This window comes from Colobus angolensis, unplaced genomic scaffold (genome assembly GCF_000951035.1).
Source record: "Colobus angolensis palliatus isolate OR3802 unplaced genomic scaffold, Cang.pa_1.0 Scaffold158, whole genome shotgun sequence".
NCBI lineage: Eukaryota > Metazoa > Chordata > Mammalia > Primates > Cercopithecidae > Colobus > Colobus angolensis.
Genome location: NW_012114688.1, coordinates 8,944,333 through 8,966,159, shown reverse-complemented (window position 1 = coordinate 8,966,159; position 21,827 = coordinate 8,944,333). Strand labels below are relative to the sequence as shown.

The window sequence follows — 21,827 nt, the reverse complement described above, 5'->3', positions numbered from 1 at the left end:
ACAGAGTCCATGGCTTCTTGGTAAACAAAATTCTCTACTGAAACATTTAGATGATTTAGTAAAGAATGAATTGAAACAATACTGAGTGCATTTCCTTGAAATCAGAAATAAATTCCAAAATAACTGGGAAGCATGTCTGAAGCAGTGATTGGATAAGTGTTTACAATTTGAAAATGGGATATGGTAGGATAGAATAAGTTCAACTATGAATAATGCTCTCACCTCACAAGGTGTATATGAAAGTACACTTTTCTGTAAAAAGAAAACCACTCCACAACCGCTATATATTATACATTGGTTTTACTTGTTTACTGCATACCTTTCTGTTCACTGCTCAAACAGCTCAAACAATTGTCAACGGCTGCAGAAAACTGATTTGACTTCTGGCAACTGCAGAAACTACAGCACGAAACACCAGAGAAACAACTTTTTAAAGAGTTAGTTGACTAAGTATAAAGTGTTTTACACCTGTGGTGTGAGTGTGTTGTGTTCTCATATACCTACATTGTACTTCCATAGGTTATGCCCATATGGTGAATGCGTTATAAAATTAGTTTTGAATCATTTAATGTTGCTTTAATCATATATGTAGTAATGCCTGGGCTTTAGATAGTGACATACTCAGTTTGTTTTTTCACTTTCTGCATTTTTTTGCGTGTCTTGTGGGCATAAGCTGTGTTATAGCAATAAACAGAAGAGTCTCTGGGGAGTAATTGCTCTTTTATTTATAAGACTACAGACGTGCAGGTAGATCACCAGGTTGGAGTCCCATCTAGCTTATTTATCTATCATCTGAATGCCCATGTAGATGTCATTCAACTTCTCCAGTCCTCAGTTTCCTCACTAATAAACTGAGTCTGACAGTAGTTATCTCACAAAACCACCAAATGACAAATATATGTGAATAATAAAGTACCACCAAATGTTAGCTAATATTTTTCCTTTTCCATGCCTGAGAAAGCAAATGACTCACATTCTCCAACCCTAAAGGGAAGAAGAGGATTTAATGCGTGTTTATTGATTGCTGACAGGATCTTAGGCCTTGTACAAAGCAGCATATGCAAATGTATTGATAGATGGATGTATCAGTCAAAGAGAAGTATTGAAACCTGGGACAACTAATATTTGCCTACTCTTCAAAGCACAGTAAATTTAAATCTGAGTCCCAAATTGTAGTCAGCATGTCTAGGAATCTGCAGCACATGTTCTCTTCTATTATTGAAGAAGACAGCTGCCTAGTCAATGTAAATTTTATTGTAAGATTGTTTAATAGAATTCACAATTATGGGAGGACAAACACACTTGAGACACTAATGGAAGGTCTGAATTTGATATGTGGAGACAAAGAGTCCTGTCAGCCTTAACATCAGCTATTGTTTCACAGAGAAAGGTGGGCAATAAAAGACAGTGACTATTAATGAAACGGAACACCCACTGATCCGTTGCTATTCCTGCTAACCACGACAATAAAAAATAGGAGTGGAATAAGCACCTAAATTTTTAGTATAGTAAGGAAATACTCGATGTATATTTTATCCCAATGTGCTCTACCTTTCTACACTAACCTTTTTGATACCCAGGATCCTTTAACTCTTGAAACTCTCCTAATTGTAATATTAAAATAATCCTAGTCCTTTTCACATCACTGAGCAATTCTTTGTTTCCTTCAGTGGCTATTCAATAATTCCTTAAGTCTCTGTGGAGATTCTCTCAGGCTCAGTCTTTGGACCATCCATTATGCCCAATATACAACTTTAAGCTGTTGTTATGGTTTTAAATATTACCTCTATATATAATCTCTAAAAATTTATGTTAAGCCCAAATGTGTCCATTAAATGTCGTTTGTGTGTTTCTAAATGATTAATGAGCATTTCCACTTGAAAATTTGGATGTCATCAGAAAATCAACATGTGTGGAGCTAATTGATTTTTCCTCCAAATTGAATCCTTTACGCAAGCTTTTATCTTTGTTTGTTTAATCATCATGTAATCGCACTAGAATTCATGCTAAATAATGCAGTCAAAGAAATCCTTTTAAACACATTACTTATCAAATCTCCAATTATTCTCTTGCCGAAATATTTTCTCAATAGCTCCCTATTTCCTATGGGGGAAAAAAATCACATTGGTTCTTTTAACTTTCTTTAAAGAGTGAGAAATTCTGTGTTCTACTAATCTCTTAATCTGCCACACCACCTACTCTTATGTGTTATATATTATACCACAGTAATTGCTTCTCTCATTGAATTAAACTCCTTAGACTTCTACTCTCCAAGTTTCTTTAGTCTGGTCCATTCTTAACACCTAATTTTACCTACAGGGACTCTTCACACTTTGTTTCATGTTATCATTTAACTCACTGTCCCTTAAATGTGCTTAGCTCATTCTTTCCTTCCTGATTTTGGGCCAGATCCCTCTTATTTTTGCTGTTTAGTTCTCATCATTCTTTAAAGATTAGTTCAGTTTTAAATCCCCTCTCATAACTCCTTCCCTAACTCTTTGAGTCCACATTAATCTCTGATATGGTTTGGCTCTGTGTTCCCACCCAAATATCATCTTGAATTGTACTCCCATAATCCCCATGTGTTGTGGGAGGGACAAAGTGGGAGATAATCGAATCATAGGGGTGGTTCCCCCAATACTGTTCTCATGGTAGTGAATAAGTCTCAGGAGATGTGATGGTTTGATCAGGGGTTTCCGCTTTTGCGTCTCATTTATTCTTTCTTTGCCTGATGCTATCCATGTAAGATATGACTTGCTTCTCCTTGCCTTCTACCATGATTGTGAGGCTTCCCCAGCCATGTGGAACTGTAAGTCCAGTTAAACCTTGTTCTTTTGAAAATTGCCCAGTCTCAGGTATGTCTTATTAGCAGTGTGAAAATGGACTTATACAATCTCTATCCTCACTAAACTCTTAACTCTTCTAATTTTGTGTTCTCTGAGATTTTCTCTATATTATTATGTTCTAATTATAGATAACCCCTAACTTATGAGGATTCAGCTTACAATTTTTTGACTTTACAATGGCGTGAAAGTGATACATATCAGTGAAAACTATACTTTGAGTACCCATACTACCATTCTGCTTTTCATTTTTAATACAGTATTCAATAAATTAGATAAGATATTCAGCATTTTCTTATAAAAGAGGTACTCTGTTAGATGATTTTGCCCAACCGTAGACTAGTGTAAGAGTTCTGAGCACGGTTAATGTAGCTAGGCTAAGTTATGATGTTCAGTAAGGCAGGTGTGTTAAATGCACTTTCCATTATGATATTTGCCACTCGTGATAGATTTACTCAGATATAATCCCATCATAAGTTGAGGAACACCTGTATTCCTAATTATCAAACCTACTCTCATCCTTCCTACTCCTTACTTATAAGTATATTGCTTTTTTACTTTTGAATTGCTTATATGTTTTTTCTGCATATTTATTTTGTGTGCCCAGTTACATTACAAAATATTTAGGGGGAAGATCTATGTCTTATTTTGTTGTATCATTCCTATATTCCTATATTCTAACCATTTATAGACAAAATAGGGACTCAAAAATGTTAAATGAATTAATACATATGGGTAAAGATATATTGACAGTGAGTATTTACTACAATTATAATTGACCCTTGAACAACACAGGTTTGAACTGTGCGAGTTCACATATACATGGATTTTCTTTCATCTCTGCCTCCCCAGGGACAACAAAACCAACCCCTCCTCTTCCTCCTCCTCCTTAGCCTATTCAATGTGAAGGCAATGGCGATGAAGACCTTTATGATTATCCACTTCCACTTAATAAATAGTAAATATATTTTCTATTCCTTATGATTTTCTTTATAACATTTTCTTTTCACTAGCTTACTTTAAGAATATAGTATATGATACATGTAACATTAAAAATATGTGATAACGGACTGTTTATATTATCAATAAGGCTTCTAATCAGCAGTAGGCTATAAATAGTTAAGTTTCAGGGTGGTCAAAATGTATATATAGATTTTCAACTGTACAGGGGATCAGTGCTCCTAACTCCCACATTGGTCAAGAGTCAATGCTAATAGTTTTCAAAGAATAATCCAACAAATACATTCATTTTGAATATAATTATTTTAGATATTTTTGGGTACATTTTTCTTTATTATTTGATCAGTAATTTAATTAGCCCCCCCATAGAAGAAGAGAATAAAAGCTAATGTATCTATACTGGCTTTTTGCCGTGTTAGCTGTTGACTGTAAAAGTCATCAAATATCAGCTACTGAGGGAAGTCAGAAAACCCATGAAGAATTGCAAGGCAAGAGTAGAGATCTATTTGGAACACTTTGGTGAAGTTTGCCCTAAGTCTGGTAAAATCAATGTAATACCTTCTTCCATATTATGATTTAGAAAGAAAGAAAACAGAGCTATTTGAATAGAAGACGAAGAAACTAAGCTCTTAACCTCTTTGCTTTAGAAGCCTTTGTAATGCTATCATTCACAAATGTAATCAACACATTAGGAAAAAAAGGATTTTGTTTTGAAGACATAGTCTGTCATTTTCCCACATTAAGAGGTTGATCATGTTTTGCTAGAACTTAGTGTCTAACTCATAAATTATTTCCCCCAGATTTCTTAATGTTTACTACTCATTTACTTTATCACTGGCCTCAGTTTTTTCTTTCTTTTTTTGGAAAACATTTATATTTAAGTGAATCTAATGGAATTTCCCCTTTCCTCACAAGTAACACAAACTCACTTATATTTACAATGAATCTCACCAAAAGGATTTATTTTCCAGGAAATAAGGTGATATGGAAAGGAGTGGAAATGTCAACATGAAGGAAACTATTTTGCTCTCAATGAGATATTTTAATATTTATCGTATGTAAGAGCCCTTTGAAATGACACTGTTAAGAGAGATGGATCACATCTATTTTATAGGCTTCATGTATAATTTTATATGCAGCTCTATTTGTTCACAGTTTGTGTGCGTATATGTGTGTGTATTAGTGAAGAAGGTATAATTGAATTTGCAACATCACTAAAAGGGAGAAACATAACTATTTAATAATGATGATGTGAGACTTCTCATCTTTTACATTGTTGAGCTATTGGTGTTTCCACAATTGATAAAGTGTGACAATCATGGGATTTTGAGTAAAATGATCAGGATTCCAAACATGGTTCTTTTCCTCAATAGCTTTGTCATTTGTCAAGACAATTATTATATAAGAGCCTTAGTTTTATATCTATCAAATGGCAGCGGCAATAAAAACTATTCCATGAGGATTTGTGAAGTTAGCCAAATCATGCAAATGGAAGTTCTTCTCATAATAGGATATATAAAATTAATACTTTAAATTTAAGACAAGATCCAGAGTCCTTCCTGTGACCTTTAAAACACTGTGTGATTTGGCTTGAAACCATTCACCAGACCTTGTCTTCATCATTCTTCCTCCAGCTCACTCCACTCTAAAACTCTGGCTCAATTATGTCCCTCAATCTCACCCAGCTTTTTAGGCCTCAGGGTCCTTGCAAGTGCCATTCCTTAAGCTTGAAATTCTTTTCTCTCCTTTTACATGGTTGACATTCTCATTACATTTAAATCTATTTTCCTATATCACCTCCTTTCAGAGGCCTTTTCTGTATAGCTTATTTTAAATACTGCCCCCTTTTCTCGTTGTTTTCATTTTACCTCACTTTATTATTTTTATAGTACTTACTACTAATTAAAATTATATAATATTTTCTTGTCTTTATTGTCTATTTTATTCTTTACAGCTAAATTCTACAAAATGAAAATTTCGCCTGACTTTCTTGCTACTGTCATCCCAGCACCTAGAACAGTATCTGGTGCATAATAGGTGATGAATAAATATTCATTCAAGTAATACATAAGTAGATAAACGAGTGAATGATTTTTCATTTTGTCCTTACTCTGCATTAAGCAAACGATAAAGTGATTTACATAAATTATCTAATTTAATCATTATAATAGGCTTACTAATATTCCTATTTTATAAGTGAAGAAAAGAGGGAGGTCATGAGATTCAGTAACTTTCCCAAGGTTAACATAGCACATTGTGGAAACTGAGCTGCTATAAAGCCTCTGTATATCTAGCTATGTCATTGTTATGTTAACTGATTATTGAATACACTGTTAGAAAATTGACTGAATTGACTAGCCAAAGCTCATTTATACAGCGAAATTTTACCCCAGTAAGAAATGAATGTGTTCAATAGCTAAAAAATAAACCAACCTGTAGAGTCTCAAAGACAGTATTTGAAAACAGTTAAGAACAAGAACCCAAAAAGTAAATAATCTTTGTTTTCACAGGTGCTAAAGGCGTGATTTACCTCTGGGTGGCCAGCTATTGTAGCAATATGGAGGGCAGTGAGGCCACCATATCCAACCTGCTGTATATCAGCTCCACTGTGAAGCAGAGAAGTGATCAATTCTGCATTATCCTGTAAGGAAACATATCTTTAGTGTTACTTTTCTGCTAATAACAAGTTCAAAAACTGTGCAACTAGACGTATTGATTTTCTGCCTATCAGCCAGTTCGGGTGCTTAAAGGAAACTTAAGTGTGATTTCTAGCATAAGAGCACCTTAGATACCAGGGAATAGTTCTCAGATGGTGGAAATGTAGGACCAAATGACAGAGGTGTTCAGTTCTAATCAATCCTCTACCACTTGAATAAGAAAGACAGAAAGAACATTACCTATGGTGAGACTCTTGCAACCACAGACTCAGTTTTACATGTAGGTTACTCCAATGAATATGCTTTTCCAGCAACTAGAATTAACTCCCAGTGAGGTCAGGAATTTACAGAAACAGTTTAAAGGTTTATTTATTTTCTTTTAGAGATGAGGATGAAATATGCCATCTAAGAAGAGAGCATGAACCAAGTACTGAACAAAGTGCATGCAGCCCAGTAGGCTGTTTCATGATAGTTCAGTAATTTCTTCTTATCTAATACATAATATTATTAAATCTATGAACAATTAATTCATAATATCTTTCTTGACTCGTTTTACCAGTGAATATGTTAGAACCATTATTTGAGCCTCTAAATGTGAAAAATTTGTGCAACAATTATTCTTACTTTTTTGTAATATTATTTGTATTGTATTTCTGCCTTTGGAAATACATGAAATAATATTTATAATATTAATAGCAATTAACATTCATTGACTTTTTATTTTGTAATTCAATATTGTAATTTTGTTTTGTATATAATCTTTATAATACAAAGATTTCCATGTTTAAGCCTCAAAGTAGGAATTTAAACCACAACTTCAATAATGTTTGGTCTATCAACACACCAAGTAGCAATAAGGTAAAGTCATAAGACAGGCCAGTGCATTTATGACTTACATACATATAATATCAAATACTGTTTGTTAAGAAAACTTTACCATTAAAAGACAAAGTTTGATTTTTTAATGCTGTCACACCTACATAAAGGCCTACAAGAAGTTCTAAAAAATGAAAAACCTTTGGTAAAGAGCTACAAATAGTAAAATTAATGTTATAGTTTCCAAATCTTCTCCCTTTTCTACTTGCTTTCTCAAGAAAGTGAAATAAATATTGCATCTTCAACCTTTCTTCTTGCATTGGCTCTATATGCTTGAACTATAAACTTATGTTTTCTCCGTTATAAAAAAAAAAAAAGGTTTTTTTCCACTGAAGCTAAGCTAATTTTATCTCTATTCTTGCCTTCATATTCCAACCTTCTGAAAAAAGATATTGAATCTGTTGACAGTTCTGATCTCATTTCTTTAGTAATCTTTAGGTAGGTATACCCAAGTTCCACATAAATCTCAAATGAGTTCATCATACTTATTCTACATTGAATCTTGCTTTTCTCACACTACTCCTCACTAAGGCAGATTATTTCCTGCTTCTCTTTGCATTGTATTACCAGAAGTCACCATGATTGTTTCTTCCACCTGAGGCATTAAGGACCTCACCAGTCTCCTGAAATCAATTCCTCAATTTCTAAAGGTAAACTATTTATCAAAACCAGTGTCTTTGCAGTCATTCTCTCTATGATTAGATCATCTCTCTCTTCTCAAAATTCTTGTCTCCTTTGCTTTCCTAAAACTATACATTCTTTGATTCCTTTTTGTTGCCTATTCTTTGTTTCTGACTGTCTTCTAAAAGTGTATATTTGGAAATTTAGCCCTAAGCTCCTTTCCCATTCCTAAATCCCACTTTGGTAATTCTTACACAATCTGATAAATGCAGCTTTGGTCCTGACTTCTCTGCTAAGTCTGAGTCCCATATATTTTGCCTATTAATGGCATCTCAAATGCAAAATTCAAAATTGTTCTTGTAATTATCATTTACAATTTTCCCAGGCTGACTTGTCATCTAACATTCCTTACTTATATGAATGGCACTTTTTTATTCCAAGGGACCTAGAGTCCCTTCAGCTCAGTTTCAGAATTCTACTGGTTTTAACTGACTTATACTTCTCACATTTCTTCTCCTTATTTCTAGCATCATCCTCCATATTATGCAGCTTCCTAACTAGTCTCCTCGACTAATACTTTTTCTCACTGCAGTCCATCCTTCATATTATTAGATACATTTTCCTACGTCCAGTTTTGATCATGCATTTCTCTCTTCAATACACCCTTTATATGCCAAACGAGTATTTATTGAGCATATCTGGTGTATCAAACTCTTTTCTGAGCAGTGGTGACACTGCAGTGAGTAAAGATAGTGAAATCCCTGCTCTCACAGAGCTTATATTTTATTATATTTATGTGAATGAAGAGACAAAAAGTAAACAAATAAGAAATTGCTATACAGTAGCTTAAAGTATCAACTGCTATGAGATAAAAACAGACAAATGATTAGATGGCTATTTTAAACCGGTTAATCAGGGAAAGCTTCACTGCAGAGGTGACCTTTTAGATAAATGGTAAATGGCAGAAAGTCACAGTTTCAAGGATAAGCATTAAAATATGAAAAATAGTGCAAAAGTTTAAGACAGATATAAGTTTGTTGTGTTTGAAGACCAGCAACAAGACCAACGTTGAGTGAACGGTTAAACAAATGAAAAGAAGTTTTCAAGATGAGGTCAAAGATGTATAATCTTGCAGAACCTTCTAGGCCATGGTATGGGGTATTTGGATTTTTTTCCAAGTGCAATAAGTAATAGGGAAATAAAATGAGAGAGAGATAGGGAAGAACCAGGAAGAAGCAGATTTTGAGGCAGAAGTAAAATGTTTCATTTTCACATGTTAAATTTGAGCTGCATATAATGCAGGGTTAAGATGCAGGTCATAGAATTAGCCTCCCTAATTAGAATTTCAGCTCTGACAATGACTATGTGAACTGGAGCAGTTCTGTCGCCCCTCTTTGCAAATTTTCTCGATTATATAAAAAGAAAAGAGTAATTATATCCACCTTAAAATTGTTCTGATAATACTTGTGAAGCAATTAAAAGGTACCTGGCACCACAATACTCAATACAATTCGTTATTACTGGACATGGGAGTCTGCGGCTCAGTATAATCTCAATGAATGGTACCTTCCAAATAAAATATTGATTTGATTTCATCACTTAGCTTCTCTTTCCCCTTTCCCTTTACCTCCTCCTTCTAACTCCACTCCCTCTGCTTCATGAGTTAGGCACTGAAACAAACAAAGGAATAAAACATGGAAAAAGGCTGTACCAGTACTGGAAATGAGAAAAGTCTACTAGTTTAGCCGTGGATAGGCTGCCAGAAACTGAGAATTCCTCCTCCAGAGAAAACAGTTCACAGGAGTTAACTCTCACTTTACCAATAACCTTAGTGAAGGATAAAGGCACGAGTAGTCTTGAGATAAATAGGAAAAACACTGCCTTAAAACATTTTCCCTGCAGAGGGTCGTAAATTTAAATGCAGAGTAGTAGGGAAGATCTTTTTAAGCATGAAGTTATATTTTAAAATAGAGAGAAAATATGATAGATTTGAGCAAATTAAAGTGTTAAAAACACAATAAGGCAAGTGATGAGTTGGAGAAATATTCACAACAAATAAAACTGACAAATGGTTTACATATTTAATACATAAATAACTTGTATAAATCAGTAGAAAGAGGGATACTGTTTTATTCAACAAATATTTATTAATGAATGTCTATTTTATGCCAAGTGCTGTACTAGGCTTAATTAAAATAAATGTTATATAAATCACAGAGCATGTGAAACATTTATCTGTTAGGCAGTTTTAGTAAACACACATTTATCCTTTCCTCAAGTATCTTTGTATTTTCTCCTTATTCAGTCAATATTTGTGGAATTTTTTTAAAGTATATTAAGATTCCTTCAGAAGGGCAAATGGTAAGGTCAAAAGTTAAGAGTAATAATTTATCCTTTCATATCTTGGTTGGATTTCTCACGATTGACCTCTAATTGGTCTAAATACTTTTTAACTGAATACTACCAAAATAAAACTTTTATCTTATGCAGCTATGCTAAAGATAATAAACATAAATCAGTAATTGCTGCATATAAATTGCTTACTATGAGTCAAGTTCCATGAAAAGTGTTCTATATATATCCTCTCACTTAAGCTTCACAATTTACTTATGAGAGAAAATAATTATTAACCCTATTTTATAGCCGGTGTCACTCAGGCTCAAAGAATTTAAAGTGCTAACTGAACGTTAGTTTGTAAGTGTTAAAGGTAGATGCAAACCCAGATCTGTTGGACTCCAAAGTCAGTACTTCACTTCTGAATTTCCATAGTGGTTTTCCTGATCCAGTCTCAAGGAAAAAAACTTGAGAGGACATACTTTTGTTGTATTTAACTGATAAGCCTGTTACTCTACAGGAATATTTTGTCCTAATGGAATAATTTTAAGAGTCAGCAATATGGTACACTTCCTGGAAAAAAATTTCCTGTAAAATGCAAATACTGGGCACATTTCGAATACTCTAACTTTGATCTCATTTATTGCTTGCAGTTTACCATATATAACAAACATCTAATGGCAATGTTTTTAAAAGAATGTCTATTAAGACTTGCTTAGAGAAGAGTCTTGTGGGAACTGGCAAGTTTCCTTTATGTACTCTCTAGCTAAATTTAAAGCATTATTATTCAATGTGACACACAGAAGCATCCTATAAGTGTGAGATAGATAAGCTCTTTGAGTATTTGTGTGTATCATATTTATTATTTTTAAACAGAAGAAAATCCATGTGCGGAAGAACGAGGCTTAGACAAAAAAGCACTCCAGCTATATCCTTGAGAAATAGAATTTGAGGGAGAATAGATCTCCCAAAATGTATGTAAATGGATAAAAACATGTTGTAATGGTAGTAAATGCAACTCTGTACTACCCATAAAACTCTAAAACAACGCTTACTTAATATCCTGCTTTGTTGTTAGCTCTGTGATTATTGCTACGGATAAAGTCAAGATAAGCGACCACTGTATCACAGAGCTCAAATCCTCTACTACCATATCACATTCATTTTTAAAATGTATTTATTAACAAAAAAAATTTTCAACTCTATTTCAATATAGAAAATAAACTGATGTATAAAAATGTACTTTCTTCTCATTATGGACAAAATATACTTTCTGGTGGTTTTATGAGCATTCATCTATACTCTACCCACAGATATTTGCTTTCAGTGTCCCTTCCCCTTGAACCTGGGTGGATTGTGACCAACAGCGTGGAGCAGAGTGTTTCTTTTCTAAGGCTAGGGCATAGAAGACCACACGGCTTCCTTCCTGTTTGCTGAAAAACACACTTTGCGAGCCCTGATCTACCATGTAACAAATCTGACTAACCTGTGTCAGCCATGGTATAAGAAAAATGCAGTCCACATGGAGAAGGTACATCGCTCATGAAGGCTCTCCAATCAACTGTTCTAGCTAAGTTCAGCCTTCCAGTTATCCCAGTCAGTGTGTTAAGCCTCCAGAGAATTCCAGTCTACCAGCTGATGAATAAACCCATTCATTCACATTTTCTCAGGTGAGGCTCTGAACACTGTGGAACAGAATCAAGCCATCCACACAGAATCCTGTCTGAATTTTTGAACTAAGAATCCGTAAGAATAAGAAAATAGTTTCGTTAGAGGACCAAGTTTGGGATAATTTGTTATGCCTCAACAGACAACCAGAATACCTCTGAGAAGAAAATGTAAAAAACAAAGAAAATGAATAAATAATTCAATAACCCACAGTACTACCACATAATCACTATTATTTATGTGTGTACCTTTCCCTTCCATTGTCTGTCCTATGTATGTATGTTTGTGCAACTAGATGGAGCACAAGCTACCCCAGCAAAGCAAACTCGTGTTTCCATATTGATGGGCACTTCCTGCATTTGTGACATGTTTCTTAACCTTTTGAGCTGTCAAGTTTTTGTCTGTAAAATGAAGATACAATTGTATCATTCTCATAGCATTGTTGTGAGGATTAAATCAGATAGTGTTGTAATGCGTTTAGTACAATGCTTGACACATAATAATTGTTATTATGTACACTATTGATCTAATTCTCCATATAGGTAATTTCCTTTTTTCATATATTGTAGAATCATGAGCATTTCCTCACGTGTGGCAGAAATAGATATGCCACTGAGACCTCTCTTTATGAAGAGTGTGGCAGGATGGTGGTTTGCTGGCAGCTTTCTGTTATTTCAAGATCCACTGCAGCATTAGAGCTGTGGTCAGTCTCTTCTCAGGGTGGCCCTTACTCCCAGTCAATGACTGAGTAAGGTGGTGGTAAAAGAAGGGACTCAACATTTTTACCCCGTGTGGCACTCCTTTCATAGGCAATTTTTCCTCTGGAGCTCCTCAATGGGCTGGCAGAGATTTTAGCAGATCTGTATTGGGATCTGACAGCACCCCACAACCAATTCTGTTTCCTTCCTTTTCCTTTCACAGGTGTCACCTTTAAATAAATCTCTTGTACTCCTATATTCTTTTCAGAGACCACTTTTTAGAGAACCCAATTAACATTCCATAGCATAAAATGTGTTTCTTTAATGTAACTTTAAATTGAGGCTGAACTGGGATTTGAAATCAGGTCTTCTGATTTTTAATATTATGCTTTTCTTAATACAACATGTTATTTCCCCCTCCCCACATTATCCTTCAACTACTAATAATTTGTCTTTTGTGGATAAGCCTTGACTTTATATTTCTCATTTGTATAAAAAGAAATATAATACCTACCTTACTTATCTTACAAGTTTGTAGTAAACATCAAATGACATAAATGTATGTGCAAATGCTTATAAACTCAAGATACTTACAGGTGTAAGCTTATATTCATATTAAATGTATCACCCCCAAGATTGGCCTACCTCTGTGAGAATATTCACCTTATGACTTAGCCCACTCTGTCCCAAGAAATGTTTAGTCATAAAATACTTACATTTCTTTACCTGTAGAGTTACAGAGTTGGACCAAATTCTTTTCTGTAATATCTTATTCACCTTTAATATTCTCTGAAGTGTCATAACAAACTCCAAGAAGGAGCTGAACTTAGTTTGGAAAGAAAACTAAGTTTCTGGATATAAAATAGGGACATATAAATAAATGTTTTTAAAATATGTTTCTCTAAGTATATTTTTTCTTCATCAGCATAGCAATTGTTAAAGTTTATGTGTTTTTTAAGGAAAAAAGTTTTTTAAAAAAGCAATTTTGGAGGCGTTGAAGAATATTATTAAGTTTTCCTTTAGGACAAGGAACTATTCAGGGCTTCAGTATGAAATGAACTTAGTTCCAGGCATTAAAATTTAATGGACTAGAGCTGCCTCATGCATCATACACATCCCCAGTGAAAGTATCCATTAATCAGTATGAAAATAACTGCTCACTCACAAAGGTTCATACCTATACGTCTCTTGTTGAAATAATTTTGGATTTATTTTCACAAAAGATATCAGTTTTTAAGAGTTTCAGTGTGGTGGAAACACTTGACTTTGCTTGAAAGTTTGGGAAAAAAAAGAAAAAGAGAGAAGTAACACACTCTTAGATTGAGTATCTGTACTCTTGCTTTAGACCAATTTTTTACCCTCACCTCTGCCAACCCTCCTTCTTCTATTTTCTCATTTTCCATAATGCCTTTCTCCCTGCAGCATGCTTCCAATTGGCCCTTGAACATCCTTAAATCATCTCTCATTTAATAATATAGTGATGATTTAACAGGAAGAGGATGATAAGAATCTCTAGCTATTGCAGTGGGGTGGGGGAAGTAAATACATGCTACTTGAAAAGGCATAATGAATATTCTAATTTTTAAAATTTGTTTTTAGCTATAACGTAATATATATTTTAAAGTTTAAAAATAATATTTAAACAAACTCTGAACTTTTATGTTTATACAAGGAGAAAGAGTTTAAAAAGATAGGATAATGCTGTTTCAGTAACCTTCCTGATCTGGCCATTCCTCAAATATTGCCCAATCTTATACTTTTTGGAAGAGCAATTAATGTTTATAGCCTCTATTTCCCTAACTCGATTTATTTTCAACCCCAGTTTTATATCCTCTTCTCCCCAGAATTTACTAAAATATCCCTTAAAGAGATATCTGACAATTTCCTATTCTAGTGGCCCAAATAGGACACTATTTTGCCCATTGTCAACCTGATTCTACCTCCCTTGAAATACTTTTCTTCTCCCCAGTTACCATAGAACTATAACTTCATTCTTCACTTATAAAACATTGATTTATTAATGTGTGTACATAAAGGGTTGTCCTAAGCACTCAGAATAAGATGATAAGCAACTTGGATCTGATCTCTGCCTTGAAGATGCTCATAATTACTATCAGAGATTACAAACAGGCTACAAGACGAATGGAAATATATATGGCTTAGCCTGTAGAATATTTATAACTAAAAATCTGCATTAATGGCCAACATTTAAATATTAGGAAACTTCACATCATTTATGATTCTCTGAAATTTAGGGAAATAATGAGTCTACATTTTTACATGACAATGATTAACCGAAGCTGAAGAGTGACCCTTCCCTTTACATGAGGCATATGTTTTCTACGTTACCACAGTCTTTGCCACTCTCTCGTATCAAAAATATTCAGTCTTGAGTTTAAGTTCCCATTTATCATTGTCTGCTGTATTATCCAACACTTTCATTTACTTATGTCATCCTTAAAAATATGTAGGATTATGACCCCTAATATAGAGGAAAATATAAAGGTTTAGCTAAGTAATAATATACAGTAGCATACACAGAATAATAAGTACGTGTGCTAAGAGAGTACAATGCAGCAATACCTAACCCACACTTGGGAGGGATCGGGGAAGGTTTTCCAGGAAATACTACTGTCTGGTATAAGAATTGAAGCAAAAATTACAAATTACCATCTTCAGCTAGGATCCTATAAAGATTTTATTGAGAATATGTTCATTTAGAAAGAGACTATGAAATATTTCATTACTAAAAGGAAATGTGCATATAAACAAGCTATCTTAATGATTGCTCTAATTTATGAGTAAAAATTTTCTCTAGTTTCTTAAGTGAAAATCTACTATTAAAGTGTTTAAAAGTCTTCATTAACTGGAGAATTTAGTTAAATATGCAAAAAAGTGGGATTCTTTTTTTCTTTTTTGCGTTTTTTTTTTTTTTTTTTCTTCAAAGTACTTCTTCTCATTACTGTCTTGTCAAATTCCTGTTTAGGGAAAATGCAATCTTTAATCAGGAACCTTTATTTGCTCAAATGAAAAAGTAACTTAGATTTAAAAAATCCATTTAAGTTAATAAACATTGTAATCTGTCTTCTAAATCAGTGGTTCTCAACTGGGAGTGATTTTTGCCTCTCAGGGGTGATATCTGGAGATATTATTGGTACTCACAATTGGCATGAGGGAAGTGGCTGCTGTCATCTAGAGAACAGAGGACAGGGATGCTGCTAAACATTTTTATAATGCACAGGACAGCCTTCCACAGCAAAGAATTACCCAATATAAACTGTCAGTAGTGCCAAGGCTGTGGAACCTTGGTCTAAATCGATAGCATTTAGAAACTATGAAACACTTACTTAGGGTCTTAGTTTCAGGATAGTTGAAAACAAAATTTCAACTTAGCAATCAAATATATGTGCTAAGGAGGAATAAAAAAGTCAAGATAAAAGATATTAATACAATGATTCAGGCTATGGATCGCCACCGATAGAAAACACAGAGTTTTCTGATGGGCACAGTTATGTAACAAAAAATATTTAGGTCTGGTAAGCCAGGCAACATAGGTTTAGTTTGATTTTTTCCCCCATTCGGGTCCTTCCCCTTTGTAACACATACATAAAATGAGTTCTGTTTCTGAATGATTGGAATTAGATCTTGTAAGAAATATATAGGATGGGATAAATGACCATTACCATTCAATATCTGCCTTTATCATATGAAATGTTAAAAAAAGTTAATGAATCAAAATGCTACTTCTTTCTCATGAAAGAAATTTCATTAAGTGACTTGTCTGCGTATTGAATGAGAGTTACATGTAAGGCTAAATTAGATGGGCTAATAGGATTTTGTTCATTAGCTTTCTCAATTAAGATCTTCTAAACTATCTCAGAGGTCTCACTTTTTTCCCCAAAGTCTTGTGTTTCATTTTAGGAATACAATTTAGATACCACCTAAAGAAGTATGCCCTATAGAGGGATTATCAATGTGACAGGAATCTTGTAATAAAATTCATTAGGTACAAAAAGAATTAGAAAATCTACTTATATACATTTATGTATAAAGATGAATGAAGTTTCATTCATGTTTAGCATGTAAATTTACACTGGCGGTTTCAGTTCATATATCAGCTAGTCATGTGTCACATATAGTACCCAAGTATAATATATAAATACTTAAAATTCTACATAGGAAAGGACTGAGAGCTGCCTCTCTTTCACTTTTTTTTTTAATTTTTAGTTATTGGGGATGTGTCATAGCTTATGTGAGCCAAAGTAAGTGGGTTTATAAATTTTAATATCAAATTTTAACTGAATAGACACTTTAACTCAATAGACAAAATTGGCAGATATCTTTAAGAGAGTCCTGTGAAGAAAATATACACCATATATATTACTAAGGTAAGAAGCAGCAAAGAAAAAGCTGGTACTTTTTTCTACCAATCTGAGCTCCATATAAATCAATGTTCTAATCTAATCATATTAGTAATAAACTTATCAAAATATTTTATATTATCAGAAAGGCTATTTGAAATATAAATGTATAGCTACAAACTTTAACACTGATTGTTTTCCAAAGAGTAGATTTTGTCTTAAGCTATTAACTAATTTTTTTGTTAATGTATATAATTTATGAACACATGTATGCGTTTGGGGGTGCTAATTTTATAGAGTACATGATAAAAGATGTTTGGAGTCCATTGATCTAATATAGACACCATTTCTTTGATATAGTTAGGATTACCCTTTTTCATCTCTTTAGAAGGTAATAATCCAGAAAATCCAATCCATTTCTTTTAATTTTTCTATGCAAAATGAAAAACATGTTAGTTTCCAATAAATGTCGAAGTTAGAGTTCAACAACAATAATGGTTAATTTTTATTAGTATTTACTATATGCTAGGTATTTTGCTAAGTACTGCATATGATTTGTTTCCTTAAAACTCTAAACTACACAATAAAATAGATAATTCCATCTGCTTCATTTTAGAGGTTAGAAAATTGAGGAGCAGAAGGAAAACTCAATTTGCCTAAATATGCATAATTAGCAAGTCTCATAACTGAGATATGAACAGAAGTAGTCTAGCTTCTAAGCTGACAGTCTTTCTTAAGCTATATAATATCAATAGATGTCAAGTATTGTTTCCTCTAATGTTTGGACACTCATTAATTTCCAAATATTTCTTAAGATTCCTTTACAGGCCCCATATACTGAGGAATCAAAGAAAAAGACTCAGTCCCAGTGTCCAAAGTTCACAGACCAACATTTGAAATATACAAATAAATAATTATAAGTGCTATAATAAAATATAATGTAAACTTAATAATTGAAACCCAACAGAGAGTGCAATAATATCTGTCTGCGAGTTCAAGAAAACTCAATTTATCTTGGTTTTAAATAAGCAATAATTTTGTACCAGGAAAAGAAATTAAAAAATATTTAAGCAGATGAAATTATAAGAACGAAAATAAAGATGTGTAGAACTGTTTGGCCTAAAGAATGGAGTTATCTAAAATGGTGATCTTCAAACTTTAGTCTACAAATACATCAGCTGGGATTTCTAAAAACATATACATTCTGGTTGTGATGCTTAATTTTAGGTGTCAACTTGACTGGGTTAAGGGATGCCTAGATAGCTAGTAAAACATTATTTCTGGGTGTCTGTGAGGGTATTTCCAGAAGGCATTAGTTTTTTTATTTGTTTGTTTTTGAGACAGGGTCTTGCTCTATTGCTGAGCTGGAGTGCAGTGGCACAATCTTGGCTCACTGCAACCTCCACCTCCCGGCTTCAAATGATTCTCCCACCTTAGCCTCCCAAGTAGCTGGGACTATAGGCATGCACCACCACACCAGGCTAATTTTTGCATTTTTAGTAGAGACAGGATTTCACCCTGTTAGTTTCAAACTCCTGAGCTCAAATGATCCACCTGCCTCAGCCTCCCAAAGTGATGGGATTACAGGCATGAGGCTCCATGCCCTGCCAGCATTTTCATTAGTAGACTGAGTAAAGAAGATCACCCTCACCAATATGGGTGGACATCATCTAATCTTTGGAAGGCCTGAATAGAACTATAAGATAGAGGGAAGGTGAATTTGTTTATATTTGAGCTGAGACATCCATATTCTGCCCTCAGACATCACTGATCCTTGTTCTGGGGCCTTTAGACTCAGACTAGGATTTACACCATAGGCTCCCCTGGTTCTCAAGTCTTTGGACATGGACCAAATCATACTAACAGCTTTCCTGATTCTCCAGCTTACAGATGGAAGATCGTGGGACTTTTGAGCTTCATAATAGTGTGAGCTAGTTCCTATAATAAATATGTCTCTAGATAGATAGATAGATAGATAGATAGATAGATAGATAGATAGATCCGCCAATCCTATTGGTTAAGTTTCTCTAGAAACCCTGAATAGTACTGGTTGAATATGGCTGGATAGGAAATGAGAGCAGCATTTCTGAAATCTTTTAGTTGAGATGGATGCTACTGATCATATGACCATAATTTGAGTTGCCACGCTTGAACAGTAATCCTCAATATGTAGAGTTAGATTGCTTACATCAAAATTCCTAGGTTGTTTGTTAAAAATTTAGATTCCTAGAATACCCTAGATGTACCAAGTTAAATGCGAGTAAAGTAGAAAGGGAAATATTCATTTTAAACATATAGTTACTATATGATTCTCATGCACATTACACTGAAAACCATTAGGGTTGAACAGGCAGAAACTACAGGAAAAGAGTATGGAAAGTGATTCCAGAAAAGTTATAAATTAAGGAATCTTGAGTCTCTTATTTAGGAGTTTGAATGTCAATATATAGGCAATGAATGACAATATTAAGTGTTAAAGTGAGCACTGATATCATAGATTTTTGTTTCATTCAGATCATTTTGGAAGCAATGCAAAAGTAGATATGGGCATGACAGAACAACTTATATAGACTTTCTCTATTTGCAAATAAAATCTACAAAATGGAACAAAATATATGAAGTAACTGTTCTCAAGCACTGAAGAACATGAGCAAAGAGCTGTCACACAATATCCCATGGCAATCATGGCAATCATGGGATATTGTGTGATTCCATGGTTTTCTGCTGAAATACTTTTCCCATGTTTTTTCCCCCATTCGGGTCCTTTGATTTTTTCCCCCATTCAGGTCCTTCCCCTTTGTAACACATATACAAAATGAGTTCTGTTTCTGAATGATTGGAATTAGATCTTGTAAGAAATCTATAGGATGGGATAAATGACCATTACCATTCAATATCTGCCTTTATCATATGAAATGTCCCATGGCAATCATGGGATATTGTGTGATTCCATGGTTTTCTGCTGAAATACTTTTCTGCCACAAAGCACAATAGGAAGTCTCACTGAGTTAAGAGTGTAAATGAGAGTTCTGATATTATGAAGTGGCTGTATTTGTGGAGCAGGGAAACTGAGAAGCAGCAGCTGCACAAAGAGGACACTGCAGAAATCTGCATGGACATCCATCATGAATCCTTGAGCTGGGCTGCATAAGCACGGAGAAAGACTCTGGAAGATCTAGAAAAGATCACCTGATTTATGGCTAAAAGGTGAATGGTGGTGATACTGGAGGTCATGCAGTACTGGGGGATTTTGGAACTCCTGTCAGTTGAATGAAGAGACTTTACTGAGTCTCTCCCTAAGGCTTGAGAATTCAGGTGACATACCAAAAAACCATACTGTAGGAGTAAGCACCATGTCCAGGAGTGTGAACCACATGCTAGAATAAGAGTATGCCAAGAGGCAGCTGGGTGCCGTGGCTCACGCCTGTAATCCCAGCACTTTGGCAGGTCGAGGAGGGCGGATCACGAGGTCAGGAGATCGAGGCCATCCTGGCTAACACAGTGAAACCCCGTCTCCACTAAAAATACAAAAAATTAGACGGGCGTGGTGGCGGGCGCCTGTAGTCTCAGCTACTCGGGAGACTGAGGCAGGAGAATGGCGTGAACCCGGGAGGCGGAGCTTGCAGTGAGCCGAGATTGCACCACTGCACTCCAGCCTGGGTGACAGAGCAAGATTCCGTCTCCTCCCGCCCCCCAAGAAAGAGGTATGCCAAGAGGCTAAGTTCAAACTGAAATAGATTCAGCCTAACAAAATATCAAATCAAGACTGATTTGATTGAAATATATCCACCAGAAATGCAACTGCCTACCAAAAATGAAACAAAAACAAACAAACATAAAAAAACCTCAACATTCTTTAAAGGAAGATGACATGATAAAGATTTCCTATAACACATAATACATAATCTCTAACTTTTGATAAAAATTAATTGATATATGAAGAAACAGAAAAATGTGCTCTGTAGTCAAGATGAAAGAGAAACAAATACTGAGCTAATTCAGATGTTGAAAACAGCAGATTGGACATTTAAAGTAGTCACTAATAATAGGTTCAAAAACTTGAAGGAAAATATGGAAAAATGAAATAACAGATGTGTCATTATAGCAGAGAAATTGAAATTATATTTTAATTAATCTTAATAAATAAAAAGCCTAGAACAGAGAAGTAAATAATCAAAATGAATAATTCACTGGTGGATTATCAGATGGGAGATAGCAGAGAAGTGGTCTGTGAACTTGAATTCAAATAAGTAGAAATAATCTAATTTGGAGAACAGAAAGAAAGAAGATGGAAGAAAAAAAGCAGACAGTGATATGTGGAAAATTATCAAACAATCTAACAAATGTATTTGAAAAACTAATGGTCAAAATTTCTGAATTTGATGAAACCATAAACTTACAGGTGTAAAAACTCAATGAATCTTAAAGAGCTTTAAACAGAGAAACCCATATGTAGGATTATTATAATCAAACTTCTGAAAAGCATATTTTCTCTCTTGTTAATTTATTTAAAAGATATAAATGTTTAACACAAAAATTCTAATAATATATTTAGGTTCTTATCATGTATAGATGCAGTGTATATGGCAACAATGGCACAAAGAATGAAGATAAAATGAAACTATACTAATGGAAGGTTCTTATATTTTAAGTGAAGTATATCAATATTCACAGGGAGTGGACTGTCAAATGTTGAGAATTTATAAGTGTATTGTAATCACTACAGTCATAAGTTAAAAAATGCAGAAAACTTACTCCTCAAATGACACTATTATGAAAATGAAAGGAGGCCGGGTGCGGTGGCTCAAG

At 34.2% G+C, this 21,827-nt stretch overlaps 1 protein-coding gene across 1 annotated transcript in view; it reads right to left on the bottom strand.

Moving 5' to 3' along the window:
- The window catches only part of LOC105508112 (serine/threonine-protein kinase TNNI3K), a 305,390-nt gene that overhangs the window by 266,313 nt on the left and 17,250 nt on the right, over nucleotides 1–21,827 (bottom strand). Inside the window, exon 5 of the mRNA XM_011936921.1 lies at nucleotides 6,334–6,444. Within this exon, the coding sequence (XP_011792311.1) occupies nucleotides 6,334–6,444 (111 nt within the window). The remainder of the gene's footprint in view (nucleotides 1–6,333; nucleotides 6,445–21,827) is intronic.